At 41.3% G+C, this 24,544-nt stretch overlaps 1 protein-coding gene across 3 annotated transcripts in view; it reads right to left on the bottom strand.

Annotated features, from left to right (window-relative positions):
• Window positions 1-24,544, bottom strand: part of IQCA1 (IQ motif containing with AAA domain 1) — a 122,390-nt gene that overhangs the window by 82,447 nt on the left and 15,399 nt on the right. For 2 of the 3 annotated variants that reach the window (XM_068138066.1, XM_068138067.1), the window contains exons 3-6: window positions 23,576-23,689; window positions 21,255-21,443; window positions 20,476-20,547; window positions 7,934-8,121 (exon numbers count right to left, since the gene is read on the bottom strand). In XM_068138066.1, the coding sequence (XP_067994167.1) occupies window positions 7,934-8,121; window positions 20,476-20,547; window positions 21,255-21,443; window positions 23,576-23,689 (563 nt within the window). The remainder of the gene's footprint in view (window positions 1-7,933; window positions 8,122-20,475; window positions 20,548-21,254; window positions 21,444-23,575; window positions 23,690-24,544) is intronic. The other variant, XM_068138068.1, reaches the window with a different exon arrangement.

Below are 24,544 nucleotides of genomic sequence, written 5' to 3'. Positions count from 1 at the left end.
ACAGGAGCAGGACACAACTCCTGCTAGTTCTGCAGTGTCTCGGGCATGCACCATATGGAAAGTTTGGCTCTTTGTGACACACATGCTTCCCATGTGTAGAAATTTGTTGGTTGTTGGTTGGTTTTTTTTAACCTATTTTGGATGCAAGTGAAATATGTCTGTGAGGAAAATTATTTTGGTCACTTAAATACAGGCCTCCTGTGAAGAGTAGATGGCAGTCAGCTCACTCTGACTCCTCAGTCTCATAAATCACTGCATCACTCAGCCAGATTAAAATGAACTAAAATATTGGGTGACGTCCAGCCTTTGTTTGCTGAAGCTGATGGCAGGTCTCCCACTGGTTTCACTGGGGGCAGAATTTTATCTACTACACTACTAAATCACCAGAATATATATATTTTTTTTTTAATCAATGAAACATGCCTTATTGATTTTCAGAGATGATGATGCATAGTTACTTTAAAAGAAGAGAGTAGCAGGGAACATGATCAAATACACACTGCTCTACCTGCACCAAGTCTGTAACTGCACCTCTGCCATCAGAAATGACCCTGCACTCAGGCATACCATGTAACTGAACATGCAGCATCTCCTTTGCTGTGCTCTACCAAATGCTCTGATTTAGCTTAAACCCACTTTTTGGCTAGTAATTTTTAGTATCAGATTGTTTCAGATGGGTGGATTGAGAAGCAGCTCACTCTGGTTATTCTACAGTGTTGGGAAGTTGTTTTCTCAGTCCGCCCCACCTGCAGCAGAAGAACATGTCTGACTAAAAGCATGTGTATAAGCAGTGGTGTCACTGATTAACTCTGTGTGTGGGTGTATCTTGGTCCCATTTAATACAATCACTTGCTCAGGAAGAGCATACCTACAGAGCTATTCAAGATCAGTTACTGTGTTGCTTATATTCAAACATCTGTTTTAATGTTTGTTTGTTTTCAGGCAAGATGAGCTTTAAGACTACTGAACCTGACTAGGCCAGACCAGATAACTTAAAGGTTAGCTAAAGAACTCCTTATAACTTGCTTAATCACATATTTATATGCTGTGATACTGACTATGTCTGCCCACAGCCTTGAAGTCTTACCTAAAGTGGTGCCCCTGGGCACACTTGGGATACAAATGTAGCAATGAGGTCCCATTTCACTTACAAGGGCTGCTTGAATAAGAAAGCTCAGCATTTACACTCCACCTTACATCTTCAGAGTATTTCATAGACACATAAGACTGAGGTCGCTTATACATTAGGTAGCAAGGACTGTGATGAACTGCTCATTCAGCCATTCCTCTCCACCTGCCTTGCTTGAACGATGGCTTCAGCTTCCTCCAAATGATCTTTTGGATTGGTTAGGCTCTTGCTTGGCCCTGCTGTTAAGTGTCTCCATGGAATGGATTTTACTTTTAATAATGTCTCATAACTGTCTTTAAAGAGGTTTATGGCTCAGCCTTATTCTCTGGGAGACTGACTGTTCTCTACTAATCTCCTAGAGAAACATTGTTAGTGGTTCGTACAGTATTTCAGTGAGTACTCCTCAAGCTGTAGAATTGAGTTAATTGGACACGATTGACCTATGTTGGAGAATTACTATTAGGTGAGTAATATTAAGCAAAGGAAATAAGATCTTTCTCTGCCTTGGAACGTACTGGGAGTTGTGGGGGAGCAGCAGGAAATGACAGTTCAAGAAGTGGGCAGACGAAGTCCTAGGACCAGGGTTGATTTAGGGAATGGAGAAGTGCTTTATGAGAACTGAGATTTTTAAAACCTTTCTAAAAGAGAGCTAGATGGGGTAAAAACATACTAAAGCATTGAGTGTCTATGAGGAAAAAGCACAAGAAAAATCAGAAATAGATTGTGGCAGACCTGTGATAGTGCTATTTTTGATTGCCCCCCCCCCCTTATTTTTTTACCAAACACCACACCGTTATATAGGTACCAAAACCTTATTAAATCAGTCAAGGAATAAATATAGGAATAAAGGATGTCATCAGAATGCATTTGTGTTTCCAACTGGAAACTGCAAGCAGAAGGCAGGTTGTCGCGGTCCGGAGACATTAGATGTCTCGGTCCAGAGACACAGTTCTTTTAAATATTCCCGTGTTGTGAAATTAAAGGCACAAACGAGGCCAAAGTATCAACAGCTAGACTATTTATTACATAAAGAAAGTGGACATAAGAAAGGAAGAGGGAGAAAAGAGAAAGAGAGAGAGAGAGACGAGAGATAGAAGAGGAAAGGAATTATATTACCACACCCCTCATCCCCCCCAAGATAAAGTCTGTGGAGGAAAGGTGCTGCAGGAGATGTTGGGTTTGTAGAGACACCGTGGTGAGGCTTTTGCTGGAGAACAGCTGTGGTCCTCTGGGGAGATGTTGGGTTGATACAGGAACAGTGCTGAGGCTCCTCTGGGCAGCCTGGGTCTGTAGAGAAAGGATGCTGAGGCTTGGCTGGAGCTGTGGTCCTCCGGGCAGCTTCTTTTCTCCGGAGCAGCATTGTCCCGGCTTCTCAGCGGCCTGGCCCGTCTCCTGTGTTTTCCGTCATCTCCGTTTTTCTCGCCGTTTTTCTCCTCTGTTTCTCTCCTCTGTTTCTCTCTAGTGTTTCTCTCTACAAACCAGTAGTTGCTCAAGTCTTTTATACAGTTTTTTAGTCCTTAGGTATGTAGTCAAATATTGTCCCTCAGAAATTCCAGGGGCAGGAAATCTGTGTGTTTGGGCAAGACCCTGGCTGGAGGAGGGGGGAATCTCCGTCTACCCTGTCTCCATCCAGACAAAGCTCAGGAAACAGGTGGTGATTATTTTGCCCTAAAGGTGTGATGGCTGGGTCCTTGGGTCCATTGTTGTAGTCCCGTGTTATCACGATGCAATCACAAGCTGATTTGCATCCAGGATTGGTGGACAGGATTCTTTCCACCTTCTTTCCAGTGGCTCTGCTATCACTTTTATCTTTGTTGACTCACATAGAGAGAGACAAACTTATTAGACTCTTACACCACCCCGTCAATCAAAGATAAAAGGAAGAAAGAAAGAAAAGAAAGGAAAGAAGTGGAAAAGAAAGGAAAGAAGTTTTAAACAATTTTTGCAATAGACATAAGTTTTGATTGGCTAACAGCACAAATCTGTTGTACACCATCATTAGACACAAACTGCATATTGGACACTACATGTTGAATCACTGTATACAACAGGGATTTATGCAAGATTGACAATGCTAACAAAATATAACAAAATTAAACCAGGTAATTACACAAGGTGAAAGCATCCTTGTTCCTCCTGGAAGCCAGGAGAACAAACAAACTCATACCCCCCCCCCACCCCGTCAGTCCTTCAGTTTGGAATTGAAGTGAGAGCTTCAGTCCAGATCTGAATGTCTGCGGGGTTATGGAAAGTACAGTCCTTGAAGAGATGTCTTCTGTGATGCAAAACTTGAGAAGTCTTCCATATTGTAGCAAGACAAGTCCTTCTGACAATACATCAGGTAGTCTTCAGCATTAGAACTTAAATTTAGCATTAGAACTTAAATAAGAAACACAACCTTGAAACATACAAAACTGGTATTTCCAGGTTACCATTCAGAGCCACCCTCTCAGGTGATAATTACTTTGAATGGGCCTGTAAGTATCGTTGATTGTTTCAGGTTCTCTCAAAGCCAAGCTAAACACAAACAAAGGCCTTTTTCCAAACCAAGTACAATTTTTGGTGATCTCCTGACTCATGCTTCACCCCCCAATTCACCGCTGGGAAGTGAAGCCCTTAGTTGCCCTGGGGGCCATATCCCTCCCCTCATCAAATGGTCCCACCAAGAGGGGAGCAGTGACCTCAGCCCTCTTTTTAGGCTCGGGCCAACATTGCACAATGATTCGTAATTGTCTCGTGGCTACCCCATCAACCACTTCTTTTGGAATACCTTTCTCCCGACCCACCCCCCACCAAAATTGCCGGGTATTCAAGTGTTCCCTGCCCCCAGCCAGGTGCCTACTAGGAATACGGCGCATCTGGCCCTGGGGGCTTGGTGGGTGAGTCATTTTCACATGTCTCAAGCCTCTAGTTTGAGGTTTTTTCATTTCCTCAGGTACACTATACTGCCTAGCATAATCTAATAACTCCCTCCCCACATCTTGCCATGTCCTGGAAGAAAGTGGGGTATTAGCTATTTCTTTTTGAAGCTGGATACCTCTTATTTTAAGCAAGTCAGAGAGGCCCCTGATCAAAGGAGTCATTCTGTTTGCATCCACCAGGATAGAAAGAGGGGATTCAAAATGATGTTTTAGTTCCCTTTCATATATCATCTGCAGGCATGCAGCTTTTTGCACATTCTCCATTATCTGATTCATCCCTCCCCGCAGAATTAGGGGTTCACCCCTCTCCTTTGGATCAAACCCCCCTGCCCAATAGGCAGCTCTTTGCGTAAGACTCCAGGGTCCACTTCTGTTTTTTGTAGTTAGAAAAACATTATCACCCCAATAGCCCATGGCTTCAGCTTCTGTTAACAGAATCTGATCACCTCCAGTTTTTGAAACTCGCCAGACATATTCCACCTCAGATTCCTCAGCAGAGCGTGCAAATTCTGCACGAATTTTGGCCAATTCAGTGTAGGAGAAAGGCATTTCTTTAGTTGTGATAGTGGGGGTAACCTCCCCATCCTCATATAAAACTTCAGTTTTAATGAGAGGTCTGATATGCGCAGCAGCTTCCTTAGCCGCTGTCAATTCTGCCCGAGGGCACATAGGGGCAGACTCCGAGTAATTCACACCCTCTTTTGAGTCCAAATACGAATTTTGCCTCCTCTCCTTTTCCAATTGAATTTTAAGATCTGCCACTACGTCTTTCAAAGTGGCAACATGGCTTTGTAGTGACGAAACTAAGTCCTGCAAAGAGGAAATAGTTATACTTTCCTGTTCATGCCATTCCTCTTTCTCCTTCACTGAGGCGGCTAAACAGGCACCTAAAACCGCACAAATAAAACCTTTGCCTTTCCCGGCTTTTGCTCGTGCATCTTTCTGCAGGGCCACAATTCTATCAGCCACACTCTGGAAATTATGCCAATTTTCACGGGCCCAGTCAAGTACCTGTAAAGATGGGCGGGCACCGTGAACTTCTAAAAGGTTAAAAAGCTTCTCACTCCCGGCCATCTCTTTTGTTTCAGAAAGCATTTCTTAATAGGGCACTAAGTTTCACGGGGAAGTCAGATCAAAACACTGTTTGTACCAGCAAAATCTTCCCTGGAAAAACGTACACTTTTAAAAGGCTTACTTCAAAATAATCTTCTCCAGGAAAAATGCAACAGATTTCTCAGGAGAGGTCACACACAAGAAAAAACAACAGCAACCCGGGCTTCTCAAGGAAGTCACACTATTTCCCCGAGAGAACCCACACTTGCAAAAGCTTCTCAGCTTTTGTACCTCAAATTTTTTTGTTACACTAGGACAGCAACCTTGTGATTCTTAGGGAAGAGTTACTCTGTTTCCCTGAGCGAACACACACCGGCAGAAGTTTCTCAACTTTTGCTTCAATACTGGGCTTCTCGGGAAAGCCACACTTTACAAATATCACCAACACTGGGTTTCCTAAAAGAGGGTACTGAGAATTCTCGGAGAGGTCACACTATAAAGTCAACAGTTGTACCCCAGATAATCTTCCCCGGGAATGCACACACAAATTTAAAGCAGGGTACAGAGGATTCTCGAGGAGGTCACACTATAAAACCAACAGTTGTACCTCAGATAATCTTCCCCGAGAAAGCACACACATTTAAAGCTTTTGAGAACTCCCACACAGTCTCTCTGAAAATTTCGCTTCGTCCTTCTCCGGCCACTTCCCTCGCGGGCGAGTGGAAGCGCGAATCTGGACTCCACTCTCGCTTCGTACTAAAAGTACGTCTCAGGCACACACACACATTTCGGGGTTCTCAGAAATGCAATAATTTTGCTGTGATACTTTTCACTGCACGGGAATCCTGCCGACTACGCCATTTAAATGTCGCGGTCCGGAGACATTAGATGTCTCGGTCCAGAGACACAGTTCTTTTAAATATTCCCGTGTTGTGAAATTAAAGGCACAAACGAGGCCAAAGTATCAACAGCTAGACTATTTATTACATAAAGAAAGTGGACATAAGAAAGGAAGAGGGAGAAAAGAGAAAGAGAGAGAGAGAGACGAGAGATAGAAGAGGAAAGGAATTATATTACCACACCCCTCATCCCCCCCAAGATAAAGTCTGTGGAGGAAAGGTGCTGCAGGAGATGTTGGGTTTGTAGAGACACCGTGGTGAGGCTTTTGCTGGAGAACAGCTGTGGTCCTCTGGGGAGATGTTGGGTTGATACAGGAACAGTGCTGAGGCTCCTCTGGGCAGCCTGGGTCTGTAGAGAAAGGATGCTGAGGCTTGGCTGGAGCTGTGGTCCTCCGGGCAGCTTCTTTTCTCCGGAGCAGCATTGTCCCGGCTTCTCAGCGGCCTGGCCCGTCTCCTGTGTTTTCCGTCATCTCCGTTTTTCTCGCCGTTTTTCTCCTCTGTTTCTCTCCTCTGTTTCTCTCTAGTGTTTCTCTCTACAAACCAGTAGTTGCTCAAGTCTTTTATACAGTTTTTTAGTCCTTAGGTATGTAGTCAAATATTGTCCCTCAGAAATTCCAGGGGCAGGAAATCTGTGTGTTTGGGCAAGACCCTGGCTGGAGGAGGGGGGAATCTCCGTCTACCCTGTCTCCATCCAGACAAAGCTCAGGAAACAGGTGGTGATTATTTTGCCCTAAAGGTGTGATGGCTGGGTCCTTGGGTCCATTGTTGTAGTCCCGTGTTATCACGATGCAATCACAAGCTGATTTGCATCCAGGATTGGTGGACAGGATTCTTTCCACCTTCTTTCCAGTGGCTCTGCTATCACTTTTATCTTTGTTGACTCACATAGAGAGAGACAAACTTATTAGACTCTTACACAGGTCCAGTACACTGAAAAATGCTGAATGATTAATGGACATGACAGTAGTTCACAAGACAAATATGAGCCCTGTACCATCACCAAGCAGCTCAAGACACAAGAACACTGTAAGGAAGTGTTTTTGCAGAGCAGTTTCTTCATAGCAGCTGAAACTGTGTTGCTAAAATCTGGAACTTTTGAGTGCTGCTGCCCAATTTACTTCTACATACTAATCCACTGGATGGAGTAAATCCTGGAAAATCACCTCTATTACAAAAGCAGCCCACATTCCTTGGTACAAGGATTTACCGTATTGCCATATGAAAAAAATGCTGGCCTCCAAACTTCTTCAGCTAAAGTAAACTTCCTGAGAGAACTATAGATGTCAGCACTCAGTTTAAAAAAGCCTAAGTATGTGCTTAACTCTACTGAGACGTGAAGTTTCACTGAGATCAGCAGCACTACTTCAGTAAAGTTACATTTGGAGGATTGTCTTGAAGGCCTCAAGTGCAAAAGTACTTGAGCGTCATATTGGCTGCTGGATAAGACCTGTAGCAGGCACCTGAATTGCAGTACTGGCAACGTGATGTGGTTTGCTATAGCCAATAATTACATTTCTATCTCATGGAAGACTGCGTTCTGTCTCTTAAACCTCATTTATTCTGACATGGAAAAAAGTCAGTGTTCCTAGACTTTAAGTATGCTTCTTATAATTAGAAAGCCAGAGCCCAAGATAATCTGCAAACTCAACGTGTCCCACATTAATTCTTATGGGCCTTATTTTGCAGTCTGTCTTTCAAGGTGCCCCTCTCATCCCTACTGGGCTGTGCAAGGAGTGATACACTAATCTGGTTTCCCCAGTTCAGAGTCCTGCCACTCTGGAACTTAGCTTTGCAGGTGATGCAGAACTAGTTCTGAAGCTGGAACTGGGATTGCCACTGCAAGATGCATCTTTGTGATTTGTCAGAACTGCAAAATCAGGCTCCCTGGGGCAAAGGGACTTGTCAGAGGGCAAGTGGTTATCTCTGCTTACCGGCTTTCGATGAAACACTGGCCAATCTGATCTTGGAGAGTTTCCTTCATGTGGAGCCCCTCCATTTCCCTTAGCTTGTCCTTGATGGGTACCTCCTCATGTCTCTCCTGAACCTCACTTTGCAGTGTGTTTACTTGCCTGGCGTGCATCTGTGAATTACTTGTTGCCATTAAGTGAGGAGGCAGAGTCTGGAAACGACAGGAGAAAACAAAAGGTACAAACTATAAGAAGCTTAATATAAAATGGAAGGCCAGGTTGACAGTGAATCTGTTCTTAAGCCTTAGTTTATTTGTGAAAAGCCAGGAAAAAACTGTGCTCATAAAAAGTGCCTGGATGCACACAATGGTCTATTGTTAGTGTTTCGGCTTTAATTAACAGCACTGCAATGTACAAAAACAACCCTTCCAGCGTGGGATCCTGGGATCTCAATGAGACAGGTGAGAAAGCTGCTGTTCTGCAAATGCCAACTCTGTCCATGTCAGAAGGGTGCCAGAGACTTTTTAATTGATTTCTCAAATGTTTGGACTTCCCATTGGTACTTTTTAATTAGCCAGTATTGTTTTTAATTTGTTCACTTAAATTTTTATATGCACTACTTGGTCACTGGTTTCCTGGTATTTTGTTGCAGCTGGTCATATTCCTTTAGGAAATCAACTTCCCTTGAGGAACAACAACAACAAAAGAATAAATACCCCCCCCCCCCCCACCACTGTAATAAAAATCATAGCTCCCCAAGTTTCCCATGATTTGATAACCTTGGCAAGAAGGGCTTCTAAGCCAGTTTAAAGCCTTACAGTAATTTCTGCTTTGTGATTGATTTTACATGTGTACTTTGAAAGAGAAAAATGAAAGTCTTTCTGGTATGCAAATACAGAAGCATGAAAAATACCATCTGTGTGGGTGGTCTGCAACTTTGCATTTTTTAGTTTGCAGTGGTTGATAAAGTTAAGATGTTCCCAGTGTTTTATGGGCTATTACTACCTTGTAAGGGTAGAGGCATATCTGTTTTAAAAATGAACTTGTAAACCAGCTTTGGAGTTTTTTGAATTCTAGAACAAAGTATTTTCTGCATACTTGGGAAGTATCAATCACATTGTCTGATAGCATATGTTAAATGTAAGACGAGAAAGGAGAAGAAAATGTGACAATCTGGTTTTGTGATATGATGTGTTCTGCTCTTCAAAGGTAGTGACTGTCTGACATATAGGTGGCAGCATATGTGAACAAAAGCCTAGGGCTCTCAGTTTCCATGGAAAAAAAACTTATACAATTCTGCCCTGGGCTTTTACCTTCAGAATGTGTAGAAATTATCCTTAATCAGCACATCTCAGAATAACTTAGTAATGCATTCTCCTTGCTATTGTGATGCATTTTCTAGTGTGCTCCAAGTCCTCATTCCGGAGGACTCCCGCAAAGATTGAAAAAAGCTTCTTTCAAAGGTTTGGCCAGCTTACATTTAAGATCTGTTGGTGTTTTTCTATGCTTCAGCCAGGTTCCAAAAATCACTAACAAGTGCCAAGCAAATTTGGTTTCAGAAAGTACACAGTGGGATTGCACACTCTCCAAAGTAAGCGCAGAGGCCCTGTTCAGGAAAGCAATTTACTGCTTTCCCCGCATCTGTGATATGTGACTCGCACTATGCAAAAGGAATTGGTCAAGGCCACTGGTGAGAAAATATTCAGGAGGAAACAAGAAGAGCAGCATGTGCACATACTGCTGCCTTGCATTTTCTTCCTGAATATATGACCCAAAGTGTTGCCTTTCACCCTGAGATGTTACCTTCACTCAATTCTCAGTTTCCATGGAAATTAAATGTTTCTGATCTCGGTTTTCCCCAGTGCCTATTTTAAAGTATGGCACAATTGCTACTAATGCTATTTATGTTTATTTCACCTGGATTTCACTATTGTTTGCTTTATTAATACTAAAGGAACCTCAGAACAGCCTGTGATGATGCCTTCTCAGGACTCATTTGGAAACTGGACAAGAAGCCATGAAACTTGCTTCCTGGACCAACATCTAAAAACAAGATCTACTTTCCTTGGGCAGTTTCACACTCAGTGCTCTACAGCAATGTATAAGGGATAGCTTTTCTGAGAAGTTCTTATCAGAGTACTACTGCCTAGAGGTTACTACTACTGCTAGTGAGGTTGCTAGCAAAGAGATGAGTCAGCTAGAGCCAACATGACTCTTTGTTTGGACCACGTAGGGCACGGTCTGAACAGATATTGCACGATGTGCAGAGGATAGCCTAGTAGGCTTTTAACCAGATGCTCACCAGAGGAAGATGGGGAAGGGTTGTTTCATTTAGACACAGGTTTTCTAACTAAAGATATGTGAGATGAAAAAGGATAGGGGAAAGAAATTTGGGAGCACAAGGAACTGAATGGGCATTTCCATGAGCAGAGTTAGTTATGCTCATGCCTTGCTGAGTGGGTACAAGATCCCCTTGTCCCTCTCATCTCCTTTGGGAAGTGATAGAATCAAAGCTCAGGCCTAGACAACTTCATGCGAGGGACACAAGGATATTTCCAGTTTTAGTGAGGCTGATCCACAGCTGATGGAGAAAGACAAGTTCCTGTACAGTGTGCATCTAGACATGCAAGAGTGAAAGGTCATGAAACTCTCACTACATGTACCTCTTACTGGTGCTGGGAAGGTGCTGTTTCCCCTCTGTCTTAACTGCTGGATGTGCTCTTCTGTACAGATTCTGGCACTCACCTGACCAGTTCAGCTCTTTAAGAAGTGGAGAGTAATCCCTTTTGTCTTTCCACTCCCATCCTCCTCAGGCCACTGCAGAAAGAGATGAATCCAGCCAGCCAAGGAGGCAGTTGAGGACCAGAGTCATAACAAGGGAAGCAGTTGGTGAGCATGGGACCAGAGCAAAGTGGAGAGCAGGATGGCTTCTGCTAGTACTGCAGAAAGGAGAGCTTCTCTGCCATCTCTGAACCTTTCCTCTGAACTGTTCTCCACTGGCTCTTGAGAGGGCCTGTGAATTTACTATCAGACGTGTTTCATCAGTACCAAAGCCAAACAAGGTTTGGTTTGAACTGGCAAGAATGTGCCCACATGAGCAAGACCAGAAACAGGAGATTTTTATCTTTCAGTGAATTAATACAGACCCTATCTACACTTGAATCCAGAGTCATGAAGCTGGATCCAGTGTGTGGACGCAGTCCAGGTCATTCTAAACCAGACGGATCAGCCGCTGATAGCAACAAGGTTATAGAACATGATCTGGGTGGCAAAAATCTAGCCAAGTCCTGAGTAAATATTTGTGCAGCTATCTGTCTCATCACTGTACAGTTATCAATATCTGCTCATACTGGTTTATGAGCTGCCCTCAGCCTGGAGACTGAGACATAACCTTGTAGAACAGCTTATGAAAAGAAGTCCTGTTGTATTTGCCCTTCATAGTTCGGGTGTGTTTGTAGTATTCCCCCCTCCCCCCCACCCTCAAATTCAAAGACTGTTTTACTACAAGAAAACAAAAGAAACAGGAGCTATTTCTACCAACAAGAGTCCAACTACCCACTGTTGGTAATCCACTAAAGAAAGGAATAAAAGAGAACAAGGAAAGTAGATAGGATTATATTCTCATTTGACTTTTTTTTTCTAATCCTGTTGATTTCTTGCTATGAATATTTTCTAAATTAAAGTACATGGAAAAGGGTTAATTTAGATGGAGGAAAAGGCTGTTGCTGATGTGAAATGTGCTCTTGTTTGATTGTTTCTACTGCTGGGAAAGTAGAATTGGCTCAGAACTAGAAGGGCCAGATAAGCTGGAGAGGAGGCCAGGTGCTGGAGAGCAGCCAACAAGATAGGATGACATGGCAGGTATGAAAAGACACTTGATCTGAGTGGGAGCCAGCACTGCCAGGCAAGCTGTTGTGATGAGTAGAAGGGAGATACGTTAATAACAAATGACATCCTTTGAAGTCGGTGTAGCAGTGGATAGACAGCTGCCAAACCAGGGGCAGCTCCCGTGTGCAAAAACTTTGGCAGAGACATGCTTTAGCTCAGATGGGTGAGGGAGAGCATGAAATGAAGGGCAGAGCTGGCTGTGATAAATGAGTCCTGAAGGATCTGTGGCTCTCTAATGTGGAACATATGCAATGCACCCTGTTTATGAGTGAAGACCAGGACTCCAATACATGTCAGGAACTGAAGGCTGGCTCCTGTTTCTGGGGGAGGAGGGCACAAGTGCTGAACAGCAATAGGAAATCATGCCACAGTGAACAAATATTAAGTACAGCATTACTGGTGAACATATAACTGGCCTGAGTTTTGTTACTAGTTAAGAGGCATCCCTGCCCATGGCAGGGAGGTTGGAGTAGGTGATCTCAAAGGTCCCTTCCAACTTAAGCCATTCTATGAAATCAGTGCAATTCCATCATCAAAAAATTATTATGACTTAAGGAAAACAAGCATGAGGAAACAATGAGAGAACTCATGTATTTGGGCTAACAAGTAAACTGGAGATTATCCTAAAGACTGCTTCCCCAGCCTGTAAGAATGACACGAGTGTGAGTGATCAAGGAGAGGAACTGGTTGTAAAGTATAGGTAGGGAATAAGAAGTTGATTGGAGTGTAGAAGGGAATTTAGCAACACAACCTAAAAATAAGCACTTCAGTGGCAGGAGCTGCTGAAGAGATGTAACAAGATGTCCAGAGGATGCAATTGTACTATTGCTTCAGCAGGCAGTACTTTACAATTTGTTGTTTGTTTGTTTGTGATGCATATTCATAGAAAATGTTTTTCTTTTGTCAAGCAAATGACAAACTGAGGAAAGAAAATGGAGTCCTCAAGCACATAATGGATGATATTGAAATGTTTTAGACAATTACAACACCTTAAAGGCTATGAATAGTATATGTGACATGACATAGAGGACATTGCTTCCACCTTCTTGCTTTGTGATTGAAGAAAGCCACTATCACAGAATCACCAAGGTTGGCAGAGAACTCAAAAATCAAGTCCAACCCATCACCACAGACCTCATGACTAAACCATGGCACCAAGTGCCACGTCCACTATGAAGCTTTCTGTCTGTGGTCCACAGTATTCTTGTCCTAACTGTAGGAGTATGCATCATCCTAAATCTCACCGGCTTTAGAATGTGACACATTCCTAACCTTGTCTCAGCAATCAGGAGACAAATGCAAAACCTGGGATCTTGCATTAATCTTCAAATACTCTTGGATCTTCAAATGGAGATAGAGTCTACATGACAGCCCTGACAGAGTTTCTTTGCTATTGTCAAAGAGGAGGCTTCAGAAGTGTGTGTGTCTGAAGACGCTTTGGTCATCTGAGGATGCAAGAGAAAACAGGTTGGGAAATGGCAGAAGAGCAGTGCCAAGGCAGACGGACACTGTTGAGAGGAAGATTTCAAACAGTTCCAGCAGTAGTGCTTCTCTGACCAGTCTTTCACCTGTGCCTTCCAGTATTGCAAATTAACTTTACATGTGTCCCCGCACTTGTTCTGGAGCTCTAAAGAGTTATACTTAGACCATATGATGAGTGCTGCTTATATAGCCCTCTATACTTAATGTGCATGTTAAGGAAGACAAAAGGCAATTTATTTCTAACATCACTTCTCTCAGTGCCCCTAATGTTTCTGCTTCTGAATCAAAGGGAGGCATTCTACAGTAAGACACTAATAAATGGCATTTCCTTGGGGGAAGAAGCATTTTCCCATCTTTAAGAAATTTCTTAGGCCATGTGAAATTCAAATTTGTTAACTTGCCCTACAAACAGCAACTCATTTAGAAACAAATTACAAATATTAGACGGAGACAGTGAACTTGATAATGCAGTGCTGCCACATCAGTTGTAAAATAATGCATCTTAATGAAGGCTTCCCATGTGAATAAACCATTATATTTACAAGCTTTTCACAGTTAATGACCCAGAACTGGATAACGAAACTCACATTTTTAGTGTGGTCCTCTGTCAGCAAAAGTATACATATTAATAATTGATGTTGCTGTAAAAATAGGACATAATATGAAGATTCCTGAGTTTGTGGGGAAAATAGGACTACATGGTCCATTAACTTAAAATGCTTATCTAATGTTTGATGGGCTTTGTCTTTAAAATCCTTGTTTAAATTAATAAGGCAAAATGGACATTTGTCTAAAAGAGAGTTTTATTCCAACTCATCAGTCACAAGTATGCTGATGAGAGCACTGCTAGATTTTTCTGTTCTTCACCCCTCCTTCCTCTAGCCTTCCAGAAGATAATGTGGGTGTTATGAAAGCAGAAGATCCACAAGCAGAAGGAAGATGTTGCCTACGCCTCCCAGGTAAGCCAGTGTGATCAAAGTCTCTATACGTTTTCCTTTTTTGACTTAGGAACTCAACTGCATAGATGGATCTTTCCTAGCTTGAAAAGCTGCCTTTCTGCTTAGTCAGCTCAACAGCTCTTTCCAACACAGCCTGCTTTATTGTTCATTATAAAACACTTAGAGGTGTGCAGGCTGGCTGAACATGCTTAAGGCTACAGCTCTACATATAGGAGGCCCCATGCTGTGGAACTAACTGCTCTTCAATTGTTCCATTATGACTACACTTACAAGGGAAGAGAGTCTTCATTTCAAAGACATAAATACATTTCATTTTTACTTCATGTTTTAAGGCTAACATTCAGATTATGTCTGAAAGGTAGATTTACTGCAGCCTTTAGTTCTGAGTACTTAATTTAGGACAGCTTCTTTTCTTAGACCTGAAACACATGCTGCATGGGTTTATGGGACTTCTTCAGTAAATGTTCTGCTGCAGACAGTATTGCTTATGATTGTCATCCTTTGAAAGATGTTCTAGTTGTGTAGTATTTTGTTGTAGATGGCTGACTTTCAGTACTAATATAGTTTGCTTCTCTGGAGGGCTTCATTTCCTAAGGAAACTAAGTATTTCTAAAGCAAGTAGTTCTAACGGTCACTTATTTTCATCAGTAGTGAAAGCAAGATTTTGCATTTGGACATGGGCAAGTAACTCCTCACTAGCAGACTAAAAGAATTTACCACCTAAGCAACTGAGGTTCTATTCTTATAACTTATTCTAGTCAATTTTAAACTGTGATTCAAATAATCTTTAAAAGCTCAATTGGTGGTTCAGCCTCGAGAAGAGCAGGCTCTGGGGAGACCTCATAGCAGCCTTCCAGTACCTGAAGGGGTCCTACAGGAAGGATGGGGAGAAACTGTTTACAAGGGCCTGTGGTGACAGGACAAGGGGCAATGGCTTCAAACTAGAGAAGGGAAGATTTAGATTGGATATCAGGAAGAAGTTCTTTACTATGAGGGTGGTGGAACAGTGGAACAGATTGCCCAGGGAGGTGGTTGAGGCCCCTTCCCTGGAGAAATGCAAGGTAAGACTCCACGAGGCAACCTGATTTAGTTGGGGATATCTTGGCTGACTGCAGGGAGGTTGGGCTGGATGACCTTTGGAGGTCCCTTCTGGTGAGGACCATTTATGATTCTATAGGAGTTAGCTATGTTCTTTCCTTCTTTTTTTCTCAATATAATTTGTCTGGCTGTGGGAAGCATATACTTTAAAGAGGTCTCTCATCTTATGAATATTGTATTCATGTAGGTTCCACAGTACACAATTGGTGATAGCCACATCAATTATATGGCTCAATTCCTAAATTAGACAAAAAAAAAAGAAACAACTAAGCAAAATACATTGCATTCATTAAAGCTTCCCTACTATATGATTCACTTCAATGGCTTTGCCAATTAAAGTAATTGTCATATACATTCAAACAAAGCATTTGTAGTAAGAGACCTTGTTAGAAAAATATTGAAGATGGCTGGTTTATAGATTTTTATTATATACATACATATATATATATAAAAATATTGACATGTAGCACTTTTTAATAAGACAAAATAAAATTTAAAGTGGAGAGAATCTTTCTATTCATGACCATATAAGTTTATATAATTTCAGTTATGTTTATTTCTGATGTTATACCTAGGCATGATGTCAAACTTCTACTAAAAATGGCAAGTATGTTTTGGATCCTGAAAGGCAGTGATTTCATTGTTAGTGTGACTCCAGCCAATGAAAGCTAAATTATTTAGTGGGCTCTCTGCTTCCCAGCGTCCTTCTATTTCAAAAATAAGCAGGTTTAAAATTTCTATTGAAAACAGGACAGATTAGCTATCACTGTTTAGATGTATATGTATGCCTGGTGAAATAACACATAACTCTGTGCTGACATCTGAACATCATCTAGGCTGCAAGTAAAACAAAAGTCTTTCTAATCTTATGGTTGATAAAAAGAGGTCTGGTGTGTACCACTACTGGAACTGCCCACTTTCAAGAGCTGGTGAAAACTTTCAGATTTCACTTACTTAGAGAGTTTGCAGTTTAAGTTCCATATAATATTTATTTAGCCACAGTCTATAATGTTTACACAGAAGGCTATTCTGGGAAATGCTAATTTTATGTTTTTTTCCTCTGACTGGATGAAATGAATTATATTTATCAGGAGTTCACAGAATAAGGAATGTTTGGTAGAATATTTTCTCAGATATAAATAAAAGCATTATCCAACACAAGATGCCTAAATTAGGTTATGCTTAGAAGAGGTAAGGAGGAGAGAACATTTTTTTTCATTTAAGACCACACAGACCCTTTCATGTGAAAAGGATAAAGTGGAAGAAGAATGGTGGAAATAGCATGTGAGAAAATCATGGGTCGGCACATATTGAGCCACTAACTTTTTGGTAAGGGCTGAAATCATGGAATAGAGCAGTGTGAGAGCTGTGTAACTGTAAATCAGTAGATGTGTCTCTGAGACAAGATGTGTTTGCACATCCACAGCATGCAGGGCTCAGTCCTATAATTTGTTTAAGCATTGGGTTCAATTGAATAATTTACTTGTGCTCTTTAAGTGAGCCTGGAGAAGAGGAGGCTCAGGGGAGACCTTATTGCTGTCTACAACTACCTGAAGGGAGGTTGTAGCCAGGCGGGGGCTGGTCTCTTCTCCCAGGCAACCAGCAACAGAACAAGAGGACACAATCTCAAGATGTGTAGGGGGAAGCTTAGGCTTGATCTCAGAAAGAAGTTCTTCACTGAAAGAGAGATTGCCCATTGGAATGGGCTGCTCAGGGAGGCGGTGGGGTTGACATCCCTGGAGGTGTTTAAGAAAAGCCTGGATGAGGCACTTAGTGCCATGGTCTAGTTGATTAGTTAGGGTTGGGAGATTGGTTGGACTTGATGGTCTTGGAGGTCTCTTCCAACCTGGTTGATTCTGTGAAAACATGAGAAAGGAGATGTCCAGGCCTTCAGATTACTGCCTTAAAGTGGCAACAGTAGGCTGAGTCCCTAAAATGGAACAGATTTTGTTTTGTCTTTTTGTATTCCTTATTCCTAGGCTGTTCCTACCCTCCCATAAATCAGTCTGATTGCAAACTGTTTATCCTAACGCTTTGTGTTAAAAGCAGCTTTTTCTCTTTCCAGTAGCCTATGTTCTGGGATTATAACTTCCTGGAGAGTCTGTCACGGAAAGCACTGTGTGTACATTCGTTATTAGGCCTTGGCTGTTTTACACCACCTTAAGAGAAAGCAGTTGCCAAAAACCAGTTCACACATCCAGTTACACAAGGCTGATGGCTAGCTTGTGCTGCAGCAAAATGAAACAATCATAGCAACCCCTAACTAGGGTGTGTTTAATGAAAGGGAATTCATAAACACCAGAAAGAGACAAGCGTCAGCATGCACCAGCTTTAAAACTGGAACAATGGTACGTTACAAGTGGGATGTGACAGTAGAGCAAGGAAATGCAGGTTTGTTTGGACAGCTCATGCATGTTTTCAAGACAATCTAATGTGTTCTCTTGCAATATCAGTGTGGTTGGTATGGCTTAAACAGTGGTCTATGCCTGGAATGCTGGTTATGGTGGTTGTGCTGGAGCTGGTAGTAAATAGCACTGTGGCAGGAATGTGAGGAAGATCAGGAAACCAGTCAGGATACAGTTATGAAGATATATATGCTCTTAGTGAAGCTTGCTTCTCTTTACAAATTAAACTGGTATTGCACATTGTGATTTATCAGAGATTTAGAAAACCATGTGCTAAGGGAATCGTGCTGTTTCTGCAATTAATCTTTAATAAATAATAATAATAATAATGAAGCTTTACTTTTGAGGCAAGGAAAATCTCTGGAACATAGGCTTCTACTCTGTCATCAAGCAAAAGATGAAATAGAATCGAATTCCAGAAAAGATACATAAATTTCTCTGAAGCAAGTAGACAGTAAAGAAAATAATACTGAATTAAGTAAAAGACTGGACAATTCTTGGTCTCTGCACATATTTCCATATTTTTTTAGGCAAACACAATTGAATTTTTCAAAAAATCATTATTCAGAACTTCAAATGGACTCTCTTTTTTTTTTTTTCAAAGCAGTCTTTATATGGAAGTGATACAGTTTTAAAACATCTATTATAATAAGAGAAATTATATTTTTTTGGCAGTAAAAATCAGGTCTCCTTTGGGATGGACTTGGGAGTAATGGATGGCTAAGTCTTCTAATTTATCTAAGTCGTGCAGCATTAGAAAAGCAAATTCAACATATTTACACATGAAGATCTGTGGTCATTTTTTAGAGGGCTGACGTGATCATACATCAAAGGGACTTGACCTTTGGAGCTCACTGCCTATCTATCAGTGTGAGCCAGCTTGCCACTCATTTCCTTTGGAGACCATGGAAGGGAATGTAGCATGAAAAGTAAAAGGGAAACACAAATGGGGATTATGAAAACACTAGACAGATGAACAGATTATTTAGAGGTATCATTTTTTCCCCTCTACATCCTTTGATTATATGCTTGATAAAGACTAATGAGTCTGAGTGCAGAGTTGAAAACATCAATTCTCTTGGTCCTAAATGGAGGTCAGGAAATGAATACACTATATATGTGTTTGGTTTCAATTCCCCTCATCCCTATGATCATATAGATTTCCTCCCTGTGAACTGGGTTATTTACATCCTAGTTATCAGTTACTCCTACCATTTACCACCATGAAGAGTGCTTGGCTGTGAACCTTCCAATAACTGATACTAGATTTAGATATCCTTCCTAAGACTCTAGTTTTAAGACTTATCAAAAACTGTCCTGGGATACAGTAGGGAATGATCTCTTGTTTTGCAAAAGGTACAGTTTCTAATCAATTTTCAGTATATCACATATGTTCACCACTTTAGGTCTGTACTAATTAAAATGTTGTGTTAAACAGAGGCAGAACTGGCAGCTATGTTGGCCATGCTTACTGTTAATGACCAGCAGGTATTAAAAGAAATAACCCAGGATGTGTTATCTGTATTTAACATGGCAAAGCTTAGGTGAATGTACATGTTGCTTCCTAAAGATAAAATTCTGAGGTCATTTTTAGAAGTGATAAAATGTGCTTGGCAGATGTATGCTATAGGCACAATCAGTTTTCATAAACTTAAAACATAGAGAAGGGTGATTTCATTGCTGGGCAAAAAAAATCTACCAAATTCTCTGTGAGAAGCAGAAAGCATGTTTTAATTAAAAATTAAATGAGTTTATAAATCAATCTTTTAAGAACTGTAGAACACAGAGGCACAAATAAACCTACCAAACACAGAGCAGTGATCGATGTTTCTGTAATGAGCAGCTCTACTAGAACTTGGTAAAAGGGCTGTGCTACTGTAGCTGGAGTTTGAGGGAAGCTGTGAGGCTTTACACCTGTTAGTGCTCAATGAAGGCACCTGAAGAATTAGTGGTGGCCAAAGAAAATGTCAACTGTAAAAAGTTTTTCCTTTTTCTCAGGTACTTGTTAGAAAGGAAGATATTGTTGAGAGGAGGAAGTGTACCTTCTCTAATTGTGGGAGAAAAAGGTTCCTCTGGAAAGGGTTCTTTCATTATTTTCTCTCATTTCAAGGGGGTTGGACTAGATTACCTTTACAGGTCCCTTCCAACTCAATGCATTCTATGATTTATGTGATCTAACTGACCATAGGCAGCTGTTTGCTTCCCTAATTTTGCACTATGATGTGAGGAATATTCTGGTTATTTTTAAATGGAATTATGGAACAACTGACATGTTAACATAGCATTTCTAATGCCCCTTTTACCTACTCTTGATGTACACATGCCGTGGCTTGCAAAGAGCTGAGAGAAGTTGTCTTTGCTGCTTTTATTCCACTCCAAGAATAAGGCAGCTCAAGTGTCTTGGAATTATTAATTAAAATCTCATTAACAAAATTTCCATTCTCTGTCATGCCTGGGTCAGATTCCCTAGAACCTGGGGTAAATTCTACAATGTCTGCTTTTACATCTGCCAAATATATTGGGCTGTGTATACACAGCACAAAAGCATGCAGCATAAGACAAACTGCGCTACCTCTGGGCTATCTATCATTTCGGTTTAGCTCTGTACCCCTTAGAGACTCCTTTTAAAATAGGAAGAATTTTAGAAATGAATTTCTCATCTTCTGCTAAATTACCAAAGTCTGAAGAACAAACAGACTGTGACATTTTATATTCTCTAGGCAGCACTACTTACCATCCCCAGAAATATCATTTCCTCTTCTCTCATTTTCTGTGTTTTCTGGCGCTGGTTATATCCACGCCAAACCTGAATTGTAAACAAAACTCTAATGAGATAAATGGGCCTTGTTACAGCTTCCTTTACTGTGGCAGACACAGGAAAAAACAAATAGAGGAAGGAAAGGCACAATATACAATTGAAACTATTGCTCTTTAACAGGTTGCCATCTGCTATTTTTTTAAAAGCCCCCTGGATTCTGAGGTTTGTTACCCTCTCACACTGGTATATCTGGCTTCTAAACATAATACCAGGGTTCCCAGAAATGTTTAGACTTCAGAATTTAGCCCATTCTAAACCGGCTCAACAGCCTGAATTATTCATGCCCAAGGACTTTCTGGTATTTAGCACTGATTTCCTTTTGTCACCTTTTCAACATATGGAATGAACTTTTTCCCCAGAGATCACAGGAAAAGGCATGAATTCTTTGAGAGGCACTGGATTCCAAGGGGATGCCAGAAAGAGCAACTGAGGTCATAAAAATCAGAATGGAAGAACAACATGTAGGTTATAAAGTCATCCTGCGTTGCCAGTGTAGGACTTTCCATTGATCTCACATCCAGGGTCCTGTCTCATTTAGTTAAGTAGTTTAAATCAAAAATTATGTATTTCACCTTAGTAGACACCCTGCCAGCCATCATTTCAGAATGCTTCCCATGTGTTTCTGTCTACTGCTGTTCCTCTGAACAAAAAATCATTTGGTTCTGCCAGAACTGTTATTGAACCAGAGATCCCACCTTTTGAATGCAAGTGGCAGCATCATCTGGACTTGGACCTGTCTCAACCTGAGGTTCAGTTTGATTTTGTCTCTTGTCTTCAAGGTAAAGTTTCTTCATTAATGCTGCTCGACAACGTCCTTGTCGAGCCCTCTCCGCAACCTGGATCAATCTAGCGGCTTCTTCAGTTGTCATGGTTTTGACAGGTTCCTTCAACAGCACAGCAAAAAGGAACAGATAAAGCAAAGGAGCGGAGTTATATGTGTTCTGTTAACTGCTTACCTCAGTTAAAAAAATGTATGCATGAAGTTTATTCATAGTTTTGTTTTCTAATACAAAAAAACGCCTGTCACAAACAGCAGAGACTCCTGCCTCAGTGCCATCTTGCACTATCTCGAAGGTCTGATATTTTGAGAAATGTTTTCCTGAGGACCTTAAGGATAAAGCAAACCTGATGTTTTCCTTGGCACACATAAACACCTGATGCTATGGTGGGAAGCAATGGCTCTGTATGGCTTATGAATATTTCAGAACTTTATCCATTTGAGGAAAAAACAACCAACAAAGCAAGCATGTGAAGAACCATAGGGCTTTGTCCTCCTAAAATGCAAAATTCTCTGACTATGGAATACCTTCCTTTTGCTTTCTGAAAGGGTGGTCTTCTGATGGTGCTTCTTGGACCCTAGTTCTATTGATGCCTGGAAGGACAGACTGTTCTGAGTCAGTCCATCCCAAACAGAAGAGGTTTGGAAAAAAGTAGAATACTGCAGCTGGAAAGAGATTCTCCCCATTCTCACTCGTAAGAACTCTTGTTAACCCCTCATGCTCCCTATGGAAAAGATGAATTATTGTCCTTTGTTGACGTTAATCCCCCGGTTGGAGACAGTTCACATTAATACTGTGTGGAGCTTACCAAACGTTCAGCAGGACTCTCTATAACAGGGTTACATACAAGGACAAAAAATCTGCAGACCAGACTCCTCTGATAAACTTCACTGTTTTTGATCTATGTTAAACTGCTTGTAACAGCACTGCCACGGACACTGAAGAATGCAGTGGTCTGTTACACAGCAGTTAGGATTTCCTGAGTGTACATGGCTTGTACAATGCATGCAGAAGTGCTGACAACCCTCTAACAATCCCAGTGGTGATTGAACCGGAAGTGCAGCACAAGGTGCTGGACTTGTACTGTGTGAGATTATTTTCTTCGTATTTATTGAATTCCACGCCTCTCTTGCAGCATCCTGGAAAGGGAGACTTGAACGTTGTCAGTCTGGGGCTCCCAGGTGAGCTGGTTGCACGCCAGAAAAATCTCTCACGGATGCCATGCTGAAGAGGGATGAAAGCAGGGCAAAAAGTCTTCAAGATGTAATATGCCAAAATAAAGCATCACCACAGACCAACATCATGCCACTAGAAGAGCAGAGAATTTACCCAGAGATTTACTGTGGAGGTCAAGAAGATTGTAGCGGCCCATTAAAGCAATCTAGCAGCAGGCCTGTGTTCTGTCTCTGCAGACTGCCTCTGACTGGTGCTGTTTCTTTCCTGGGCAACCTTTCCTTCATTGCTTTGTGGGATCAATATGCAGAGTTCCCCTACCAGTACAATTACTGCTGAGGAATTCAGCAGTACTGGGGCAGTACAGCAGTTTGACAAAGTGGTCTGATCAGAACTGTCACTTATAGCTATAGCAACTATGAATCTAAGTTATCCAGACATGTAGGCATAATTGTTTATTTCTAGGGGTTAGGAATGACTGCTTGTAGGCAATACGCCGGGTCGAAAGTGTATCAAATCCAGAACAGTCTTTACTGGAGTGCTCATGGACTTCTCTGTAATGACTTTTGCTCTGCCAAAACTCAATTTTCTACCCCTCCCAGCAGCTGCAGCTCTATAGCTGCACTGAAGAGACTGTAGCCATTGTTCAGAGGTTATAAACAACTGAATGCTAACAGTTGTGCTGACCTGAACTCTGAGTTCTGCCCGTTCCAGTTAGGAATTCTGGTTCAGTAAATCTTAAGCCCAAGTTGACTTCAGTAGAACTAATTATGTGATGAGAGTTAGCTAGACAAACAAAGCACCTACTAAACTTGGCCGAAGTGCTGCCCCTTCTCTGACACTCATACATAAAACAGAGTCAATTAATTTCTGTCTTAACCAGACTCAAGATGTGACTGGATATTGTTGGACAAGAAAACTTAATGTTACTTTCTATTTGTGCCTTATCTATACAGAGACTTTTCCTAACTGTTATAAAAGTAATTTTCAGTGGCTCATGTTCAGATGTGTGGCTACAACCTAAAAATGTTGTGTGTGATTGTGTAGGTATGTGGTATGCTTACCTGTATTTGCAAGCCAGCATTAAGTAAAATCTGATCAAGCATTTTCTCTCTCTGCTGCAGGACTTCCATTCTTTCTTTAATGAAATACCTTGGGATAGGTACTTCTAAGACTTCCTAGAGGAAGAAATAGTCATGAGATGCTTTTTAGAACTCCATTAAAATCATATTATGTACTGAACACCTTCAGAAAGCAATTAAACTGGACTGAGGTGGTTGAATATTTTGGAGTGTTGGGGAATTTGACCTCTGTAACAGCTGCTGAGCTGTTACTTCACAATTACTTAAGGCCTAATTCAACAAAAACAAATAAAGCAACTCAATTTCTGAACTGTGAAAGCTCAGAAATATTTCTTTTTATAATGGCTCAATTATATTATCAAACTATTAAAATACTTGGCAGAGCCGTTAGAAATTTGAACACAATTTCCACTGAGCTGAATACTTCTGGTTGTATGATCACCCCACTCAAATCAACATGAAAAATAGATCTGTTCTCTTGCATTTTTTTGACCATTTGAAGAACCAAAGCACATTTGTTTGTCTACAGATATTTCTACCTGTAGAGAAACTGTCACTCTATGACTGGGATATCTCTTTCTTCTCAAAACCAGATATGACTGGAGGTGGCTGTCTTTAAACATTTCCATCACAAAAAAAGACATCACTGATTCACATTTCTACCTATTCTTCTCCTCTAGAATTTCACTGTTGTTGAGAATTGAAAAAAACACAGATAGCCAACAAAACTTCCCAAATGATGCTGTGGAGTGACAACCAGTACTTTGTGTCACAGAGTGGAGACAATTCTTCAAGCATAATTTATGGCAAGTATACCTCTTTGGGGGAGAAATGTCTTCACAGGTGTAGTTCATAATTGTGCCATGTTCCCTATATACTGTTTTCAGGAACACCTAAAGGATAAGTGATCCTACCCAGAAGGACAGAAAGAGGGATGGGTGAGATGGGCAG

The sequence above is a fragment of the Melanerpes formicivorus genome, unplaced genomic scaffold (assembly GCF_026170545.1).
Source record: "Melanerpes formicivorus ecotype bairdi unplaced genomic scaffold, bMelFor1.0.p_v2 SCAF_5, whole genome shotgun sequence".
In the NCBI taxonomy this organism is placed as follows: domain Eukaryota; kingdom Metazoa; phylum Chordata; class Aves; order Piciformes; family Picidae; genus Melanerpes; species Melanerpes formicivorus.
This window is presented reverse-complemented; position numbering and strand designations above follow the sequence as displayed.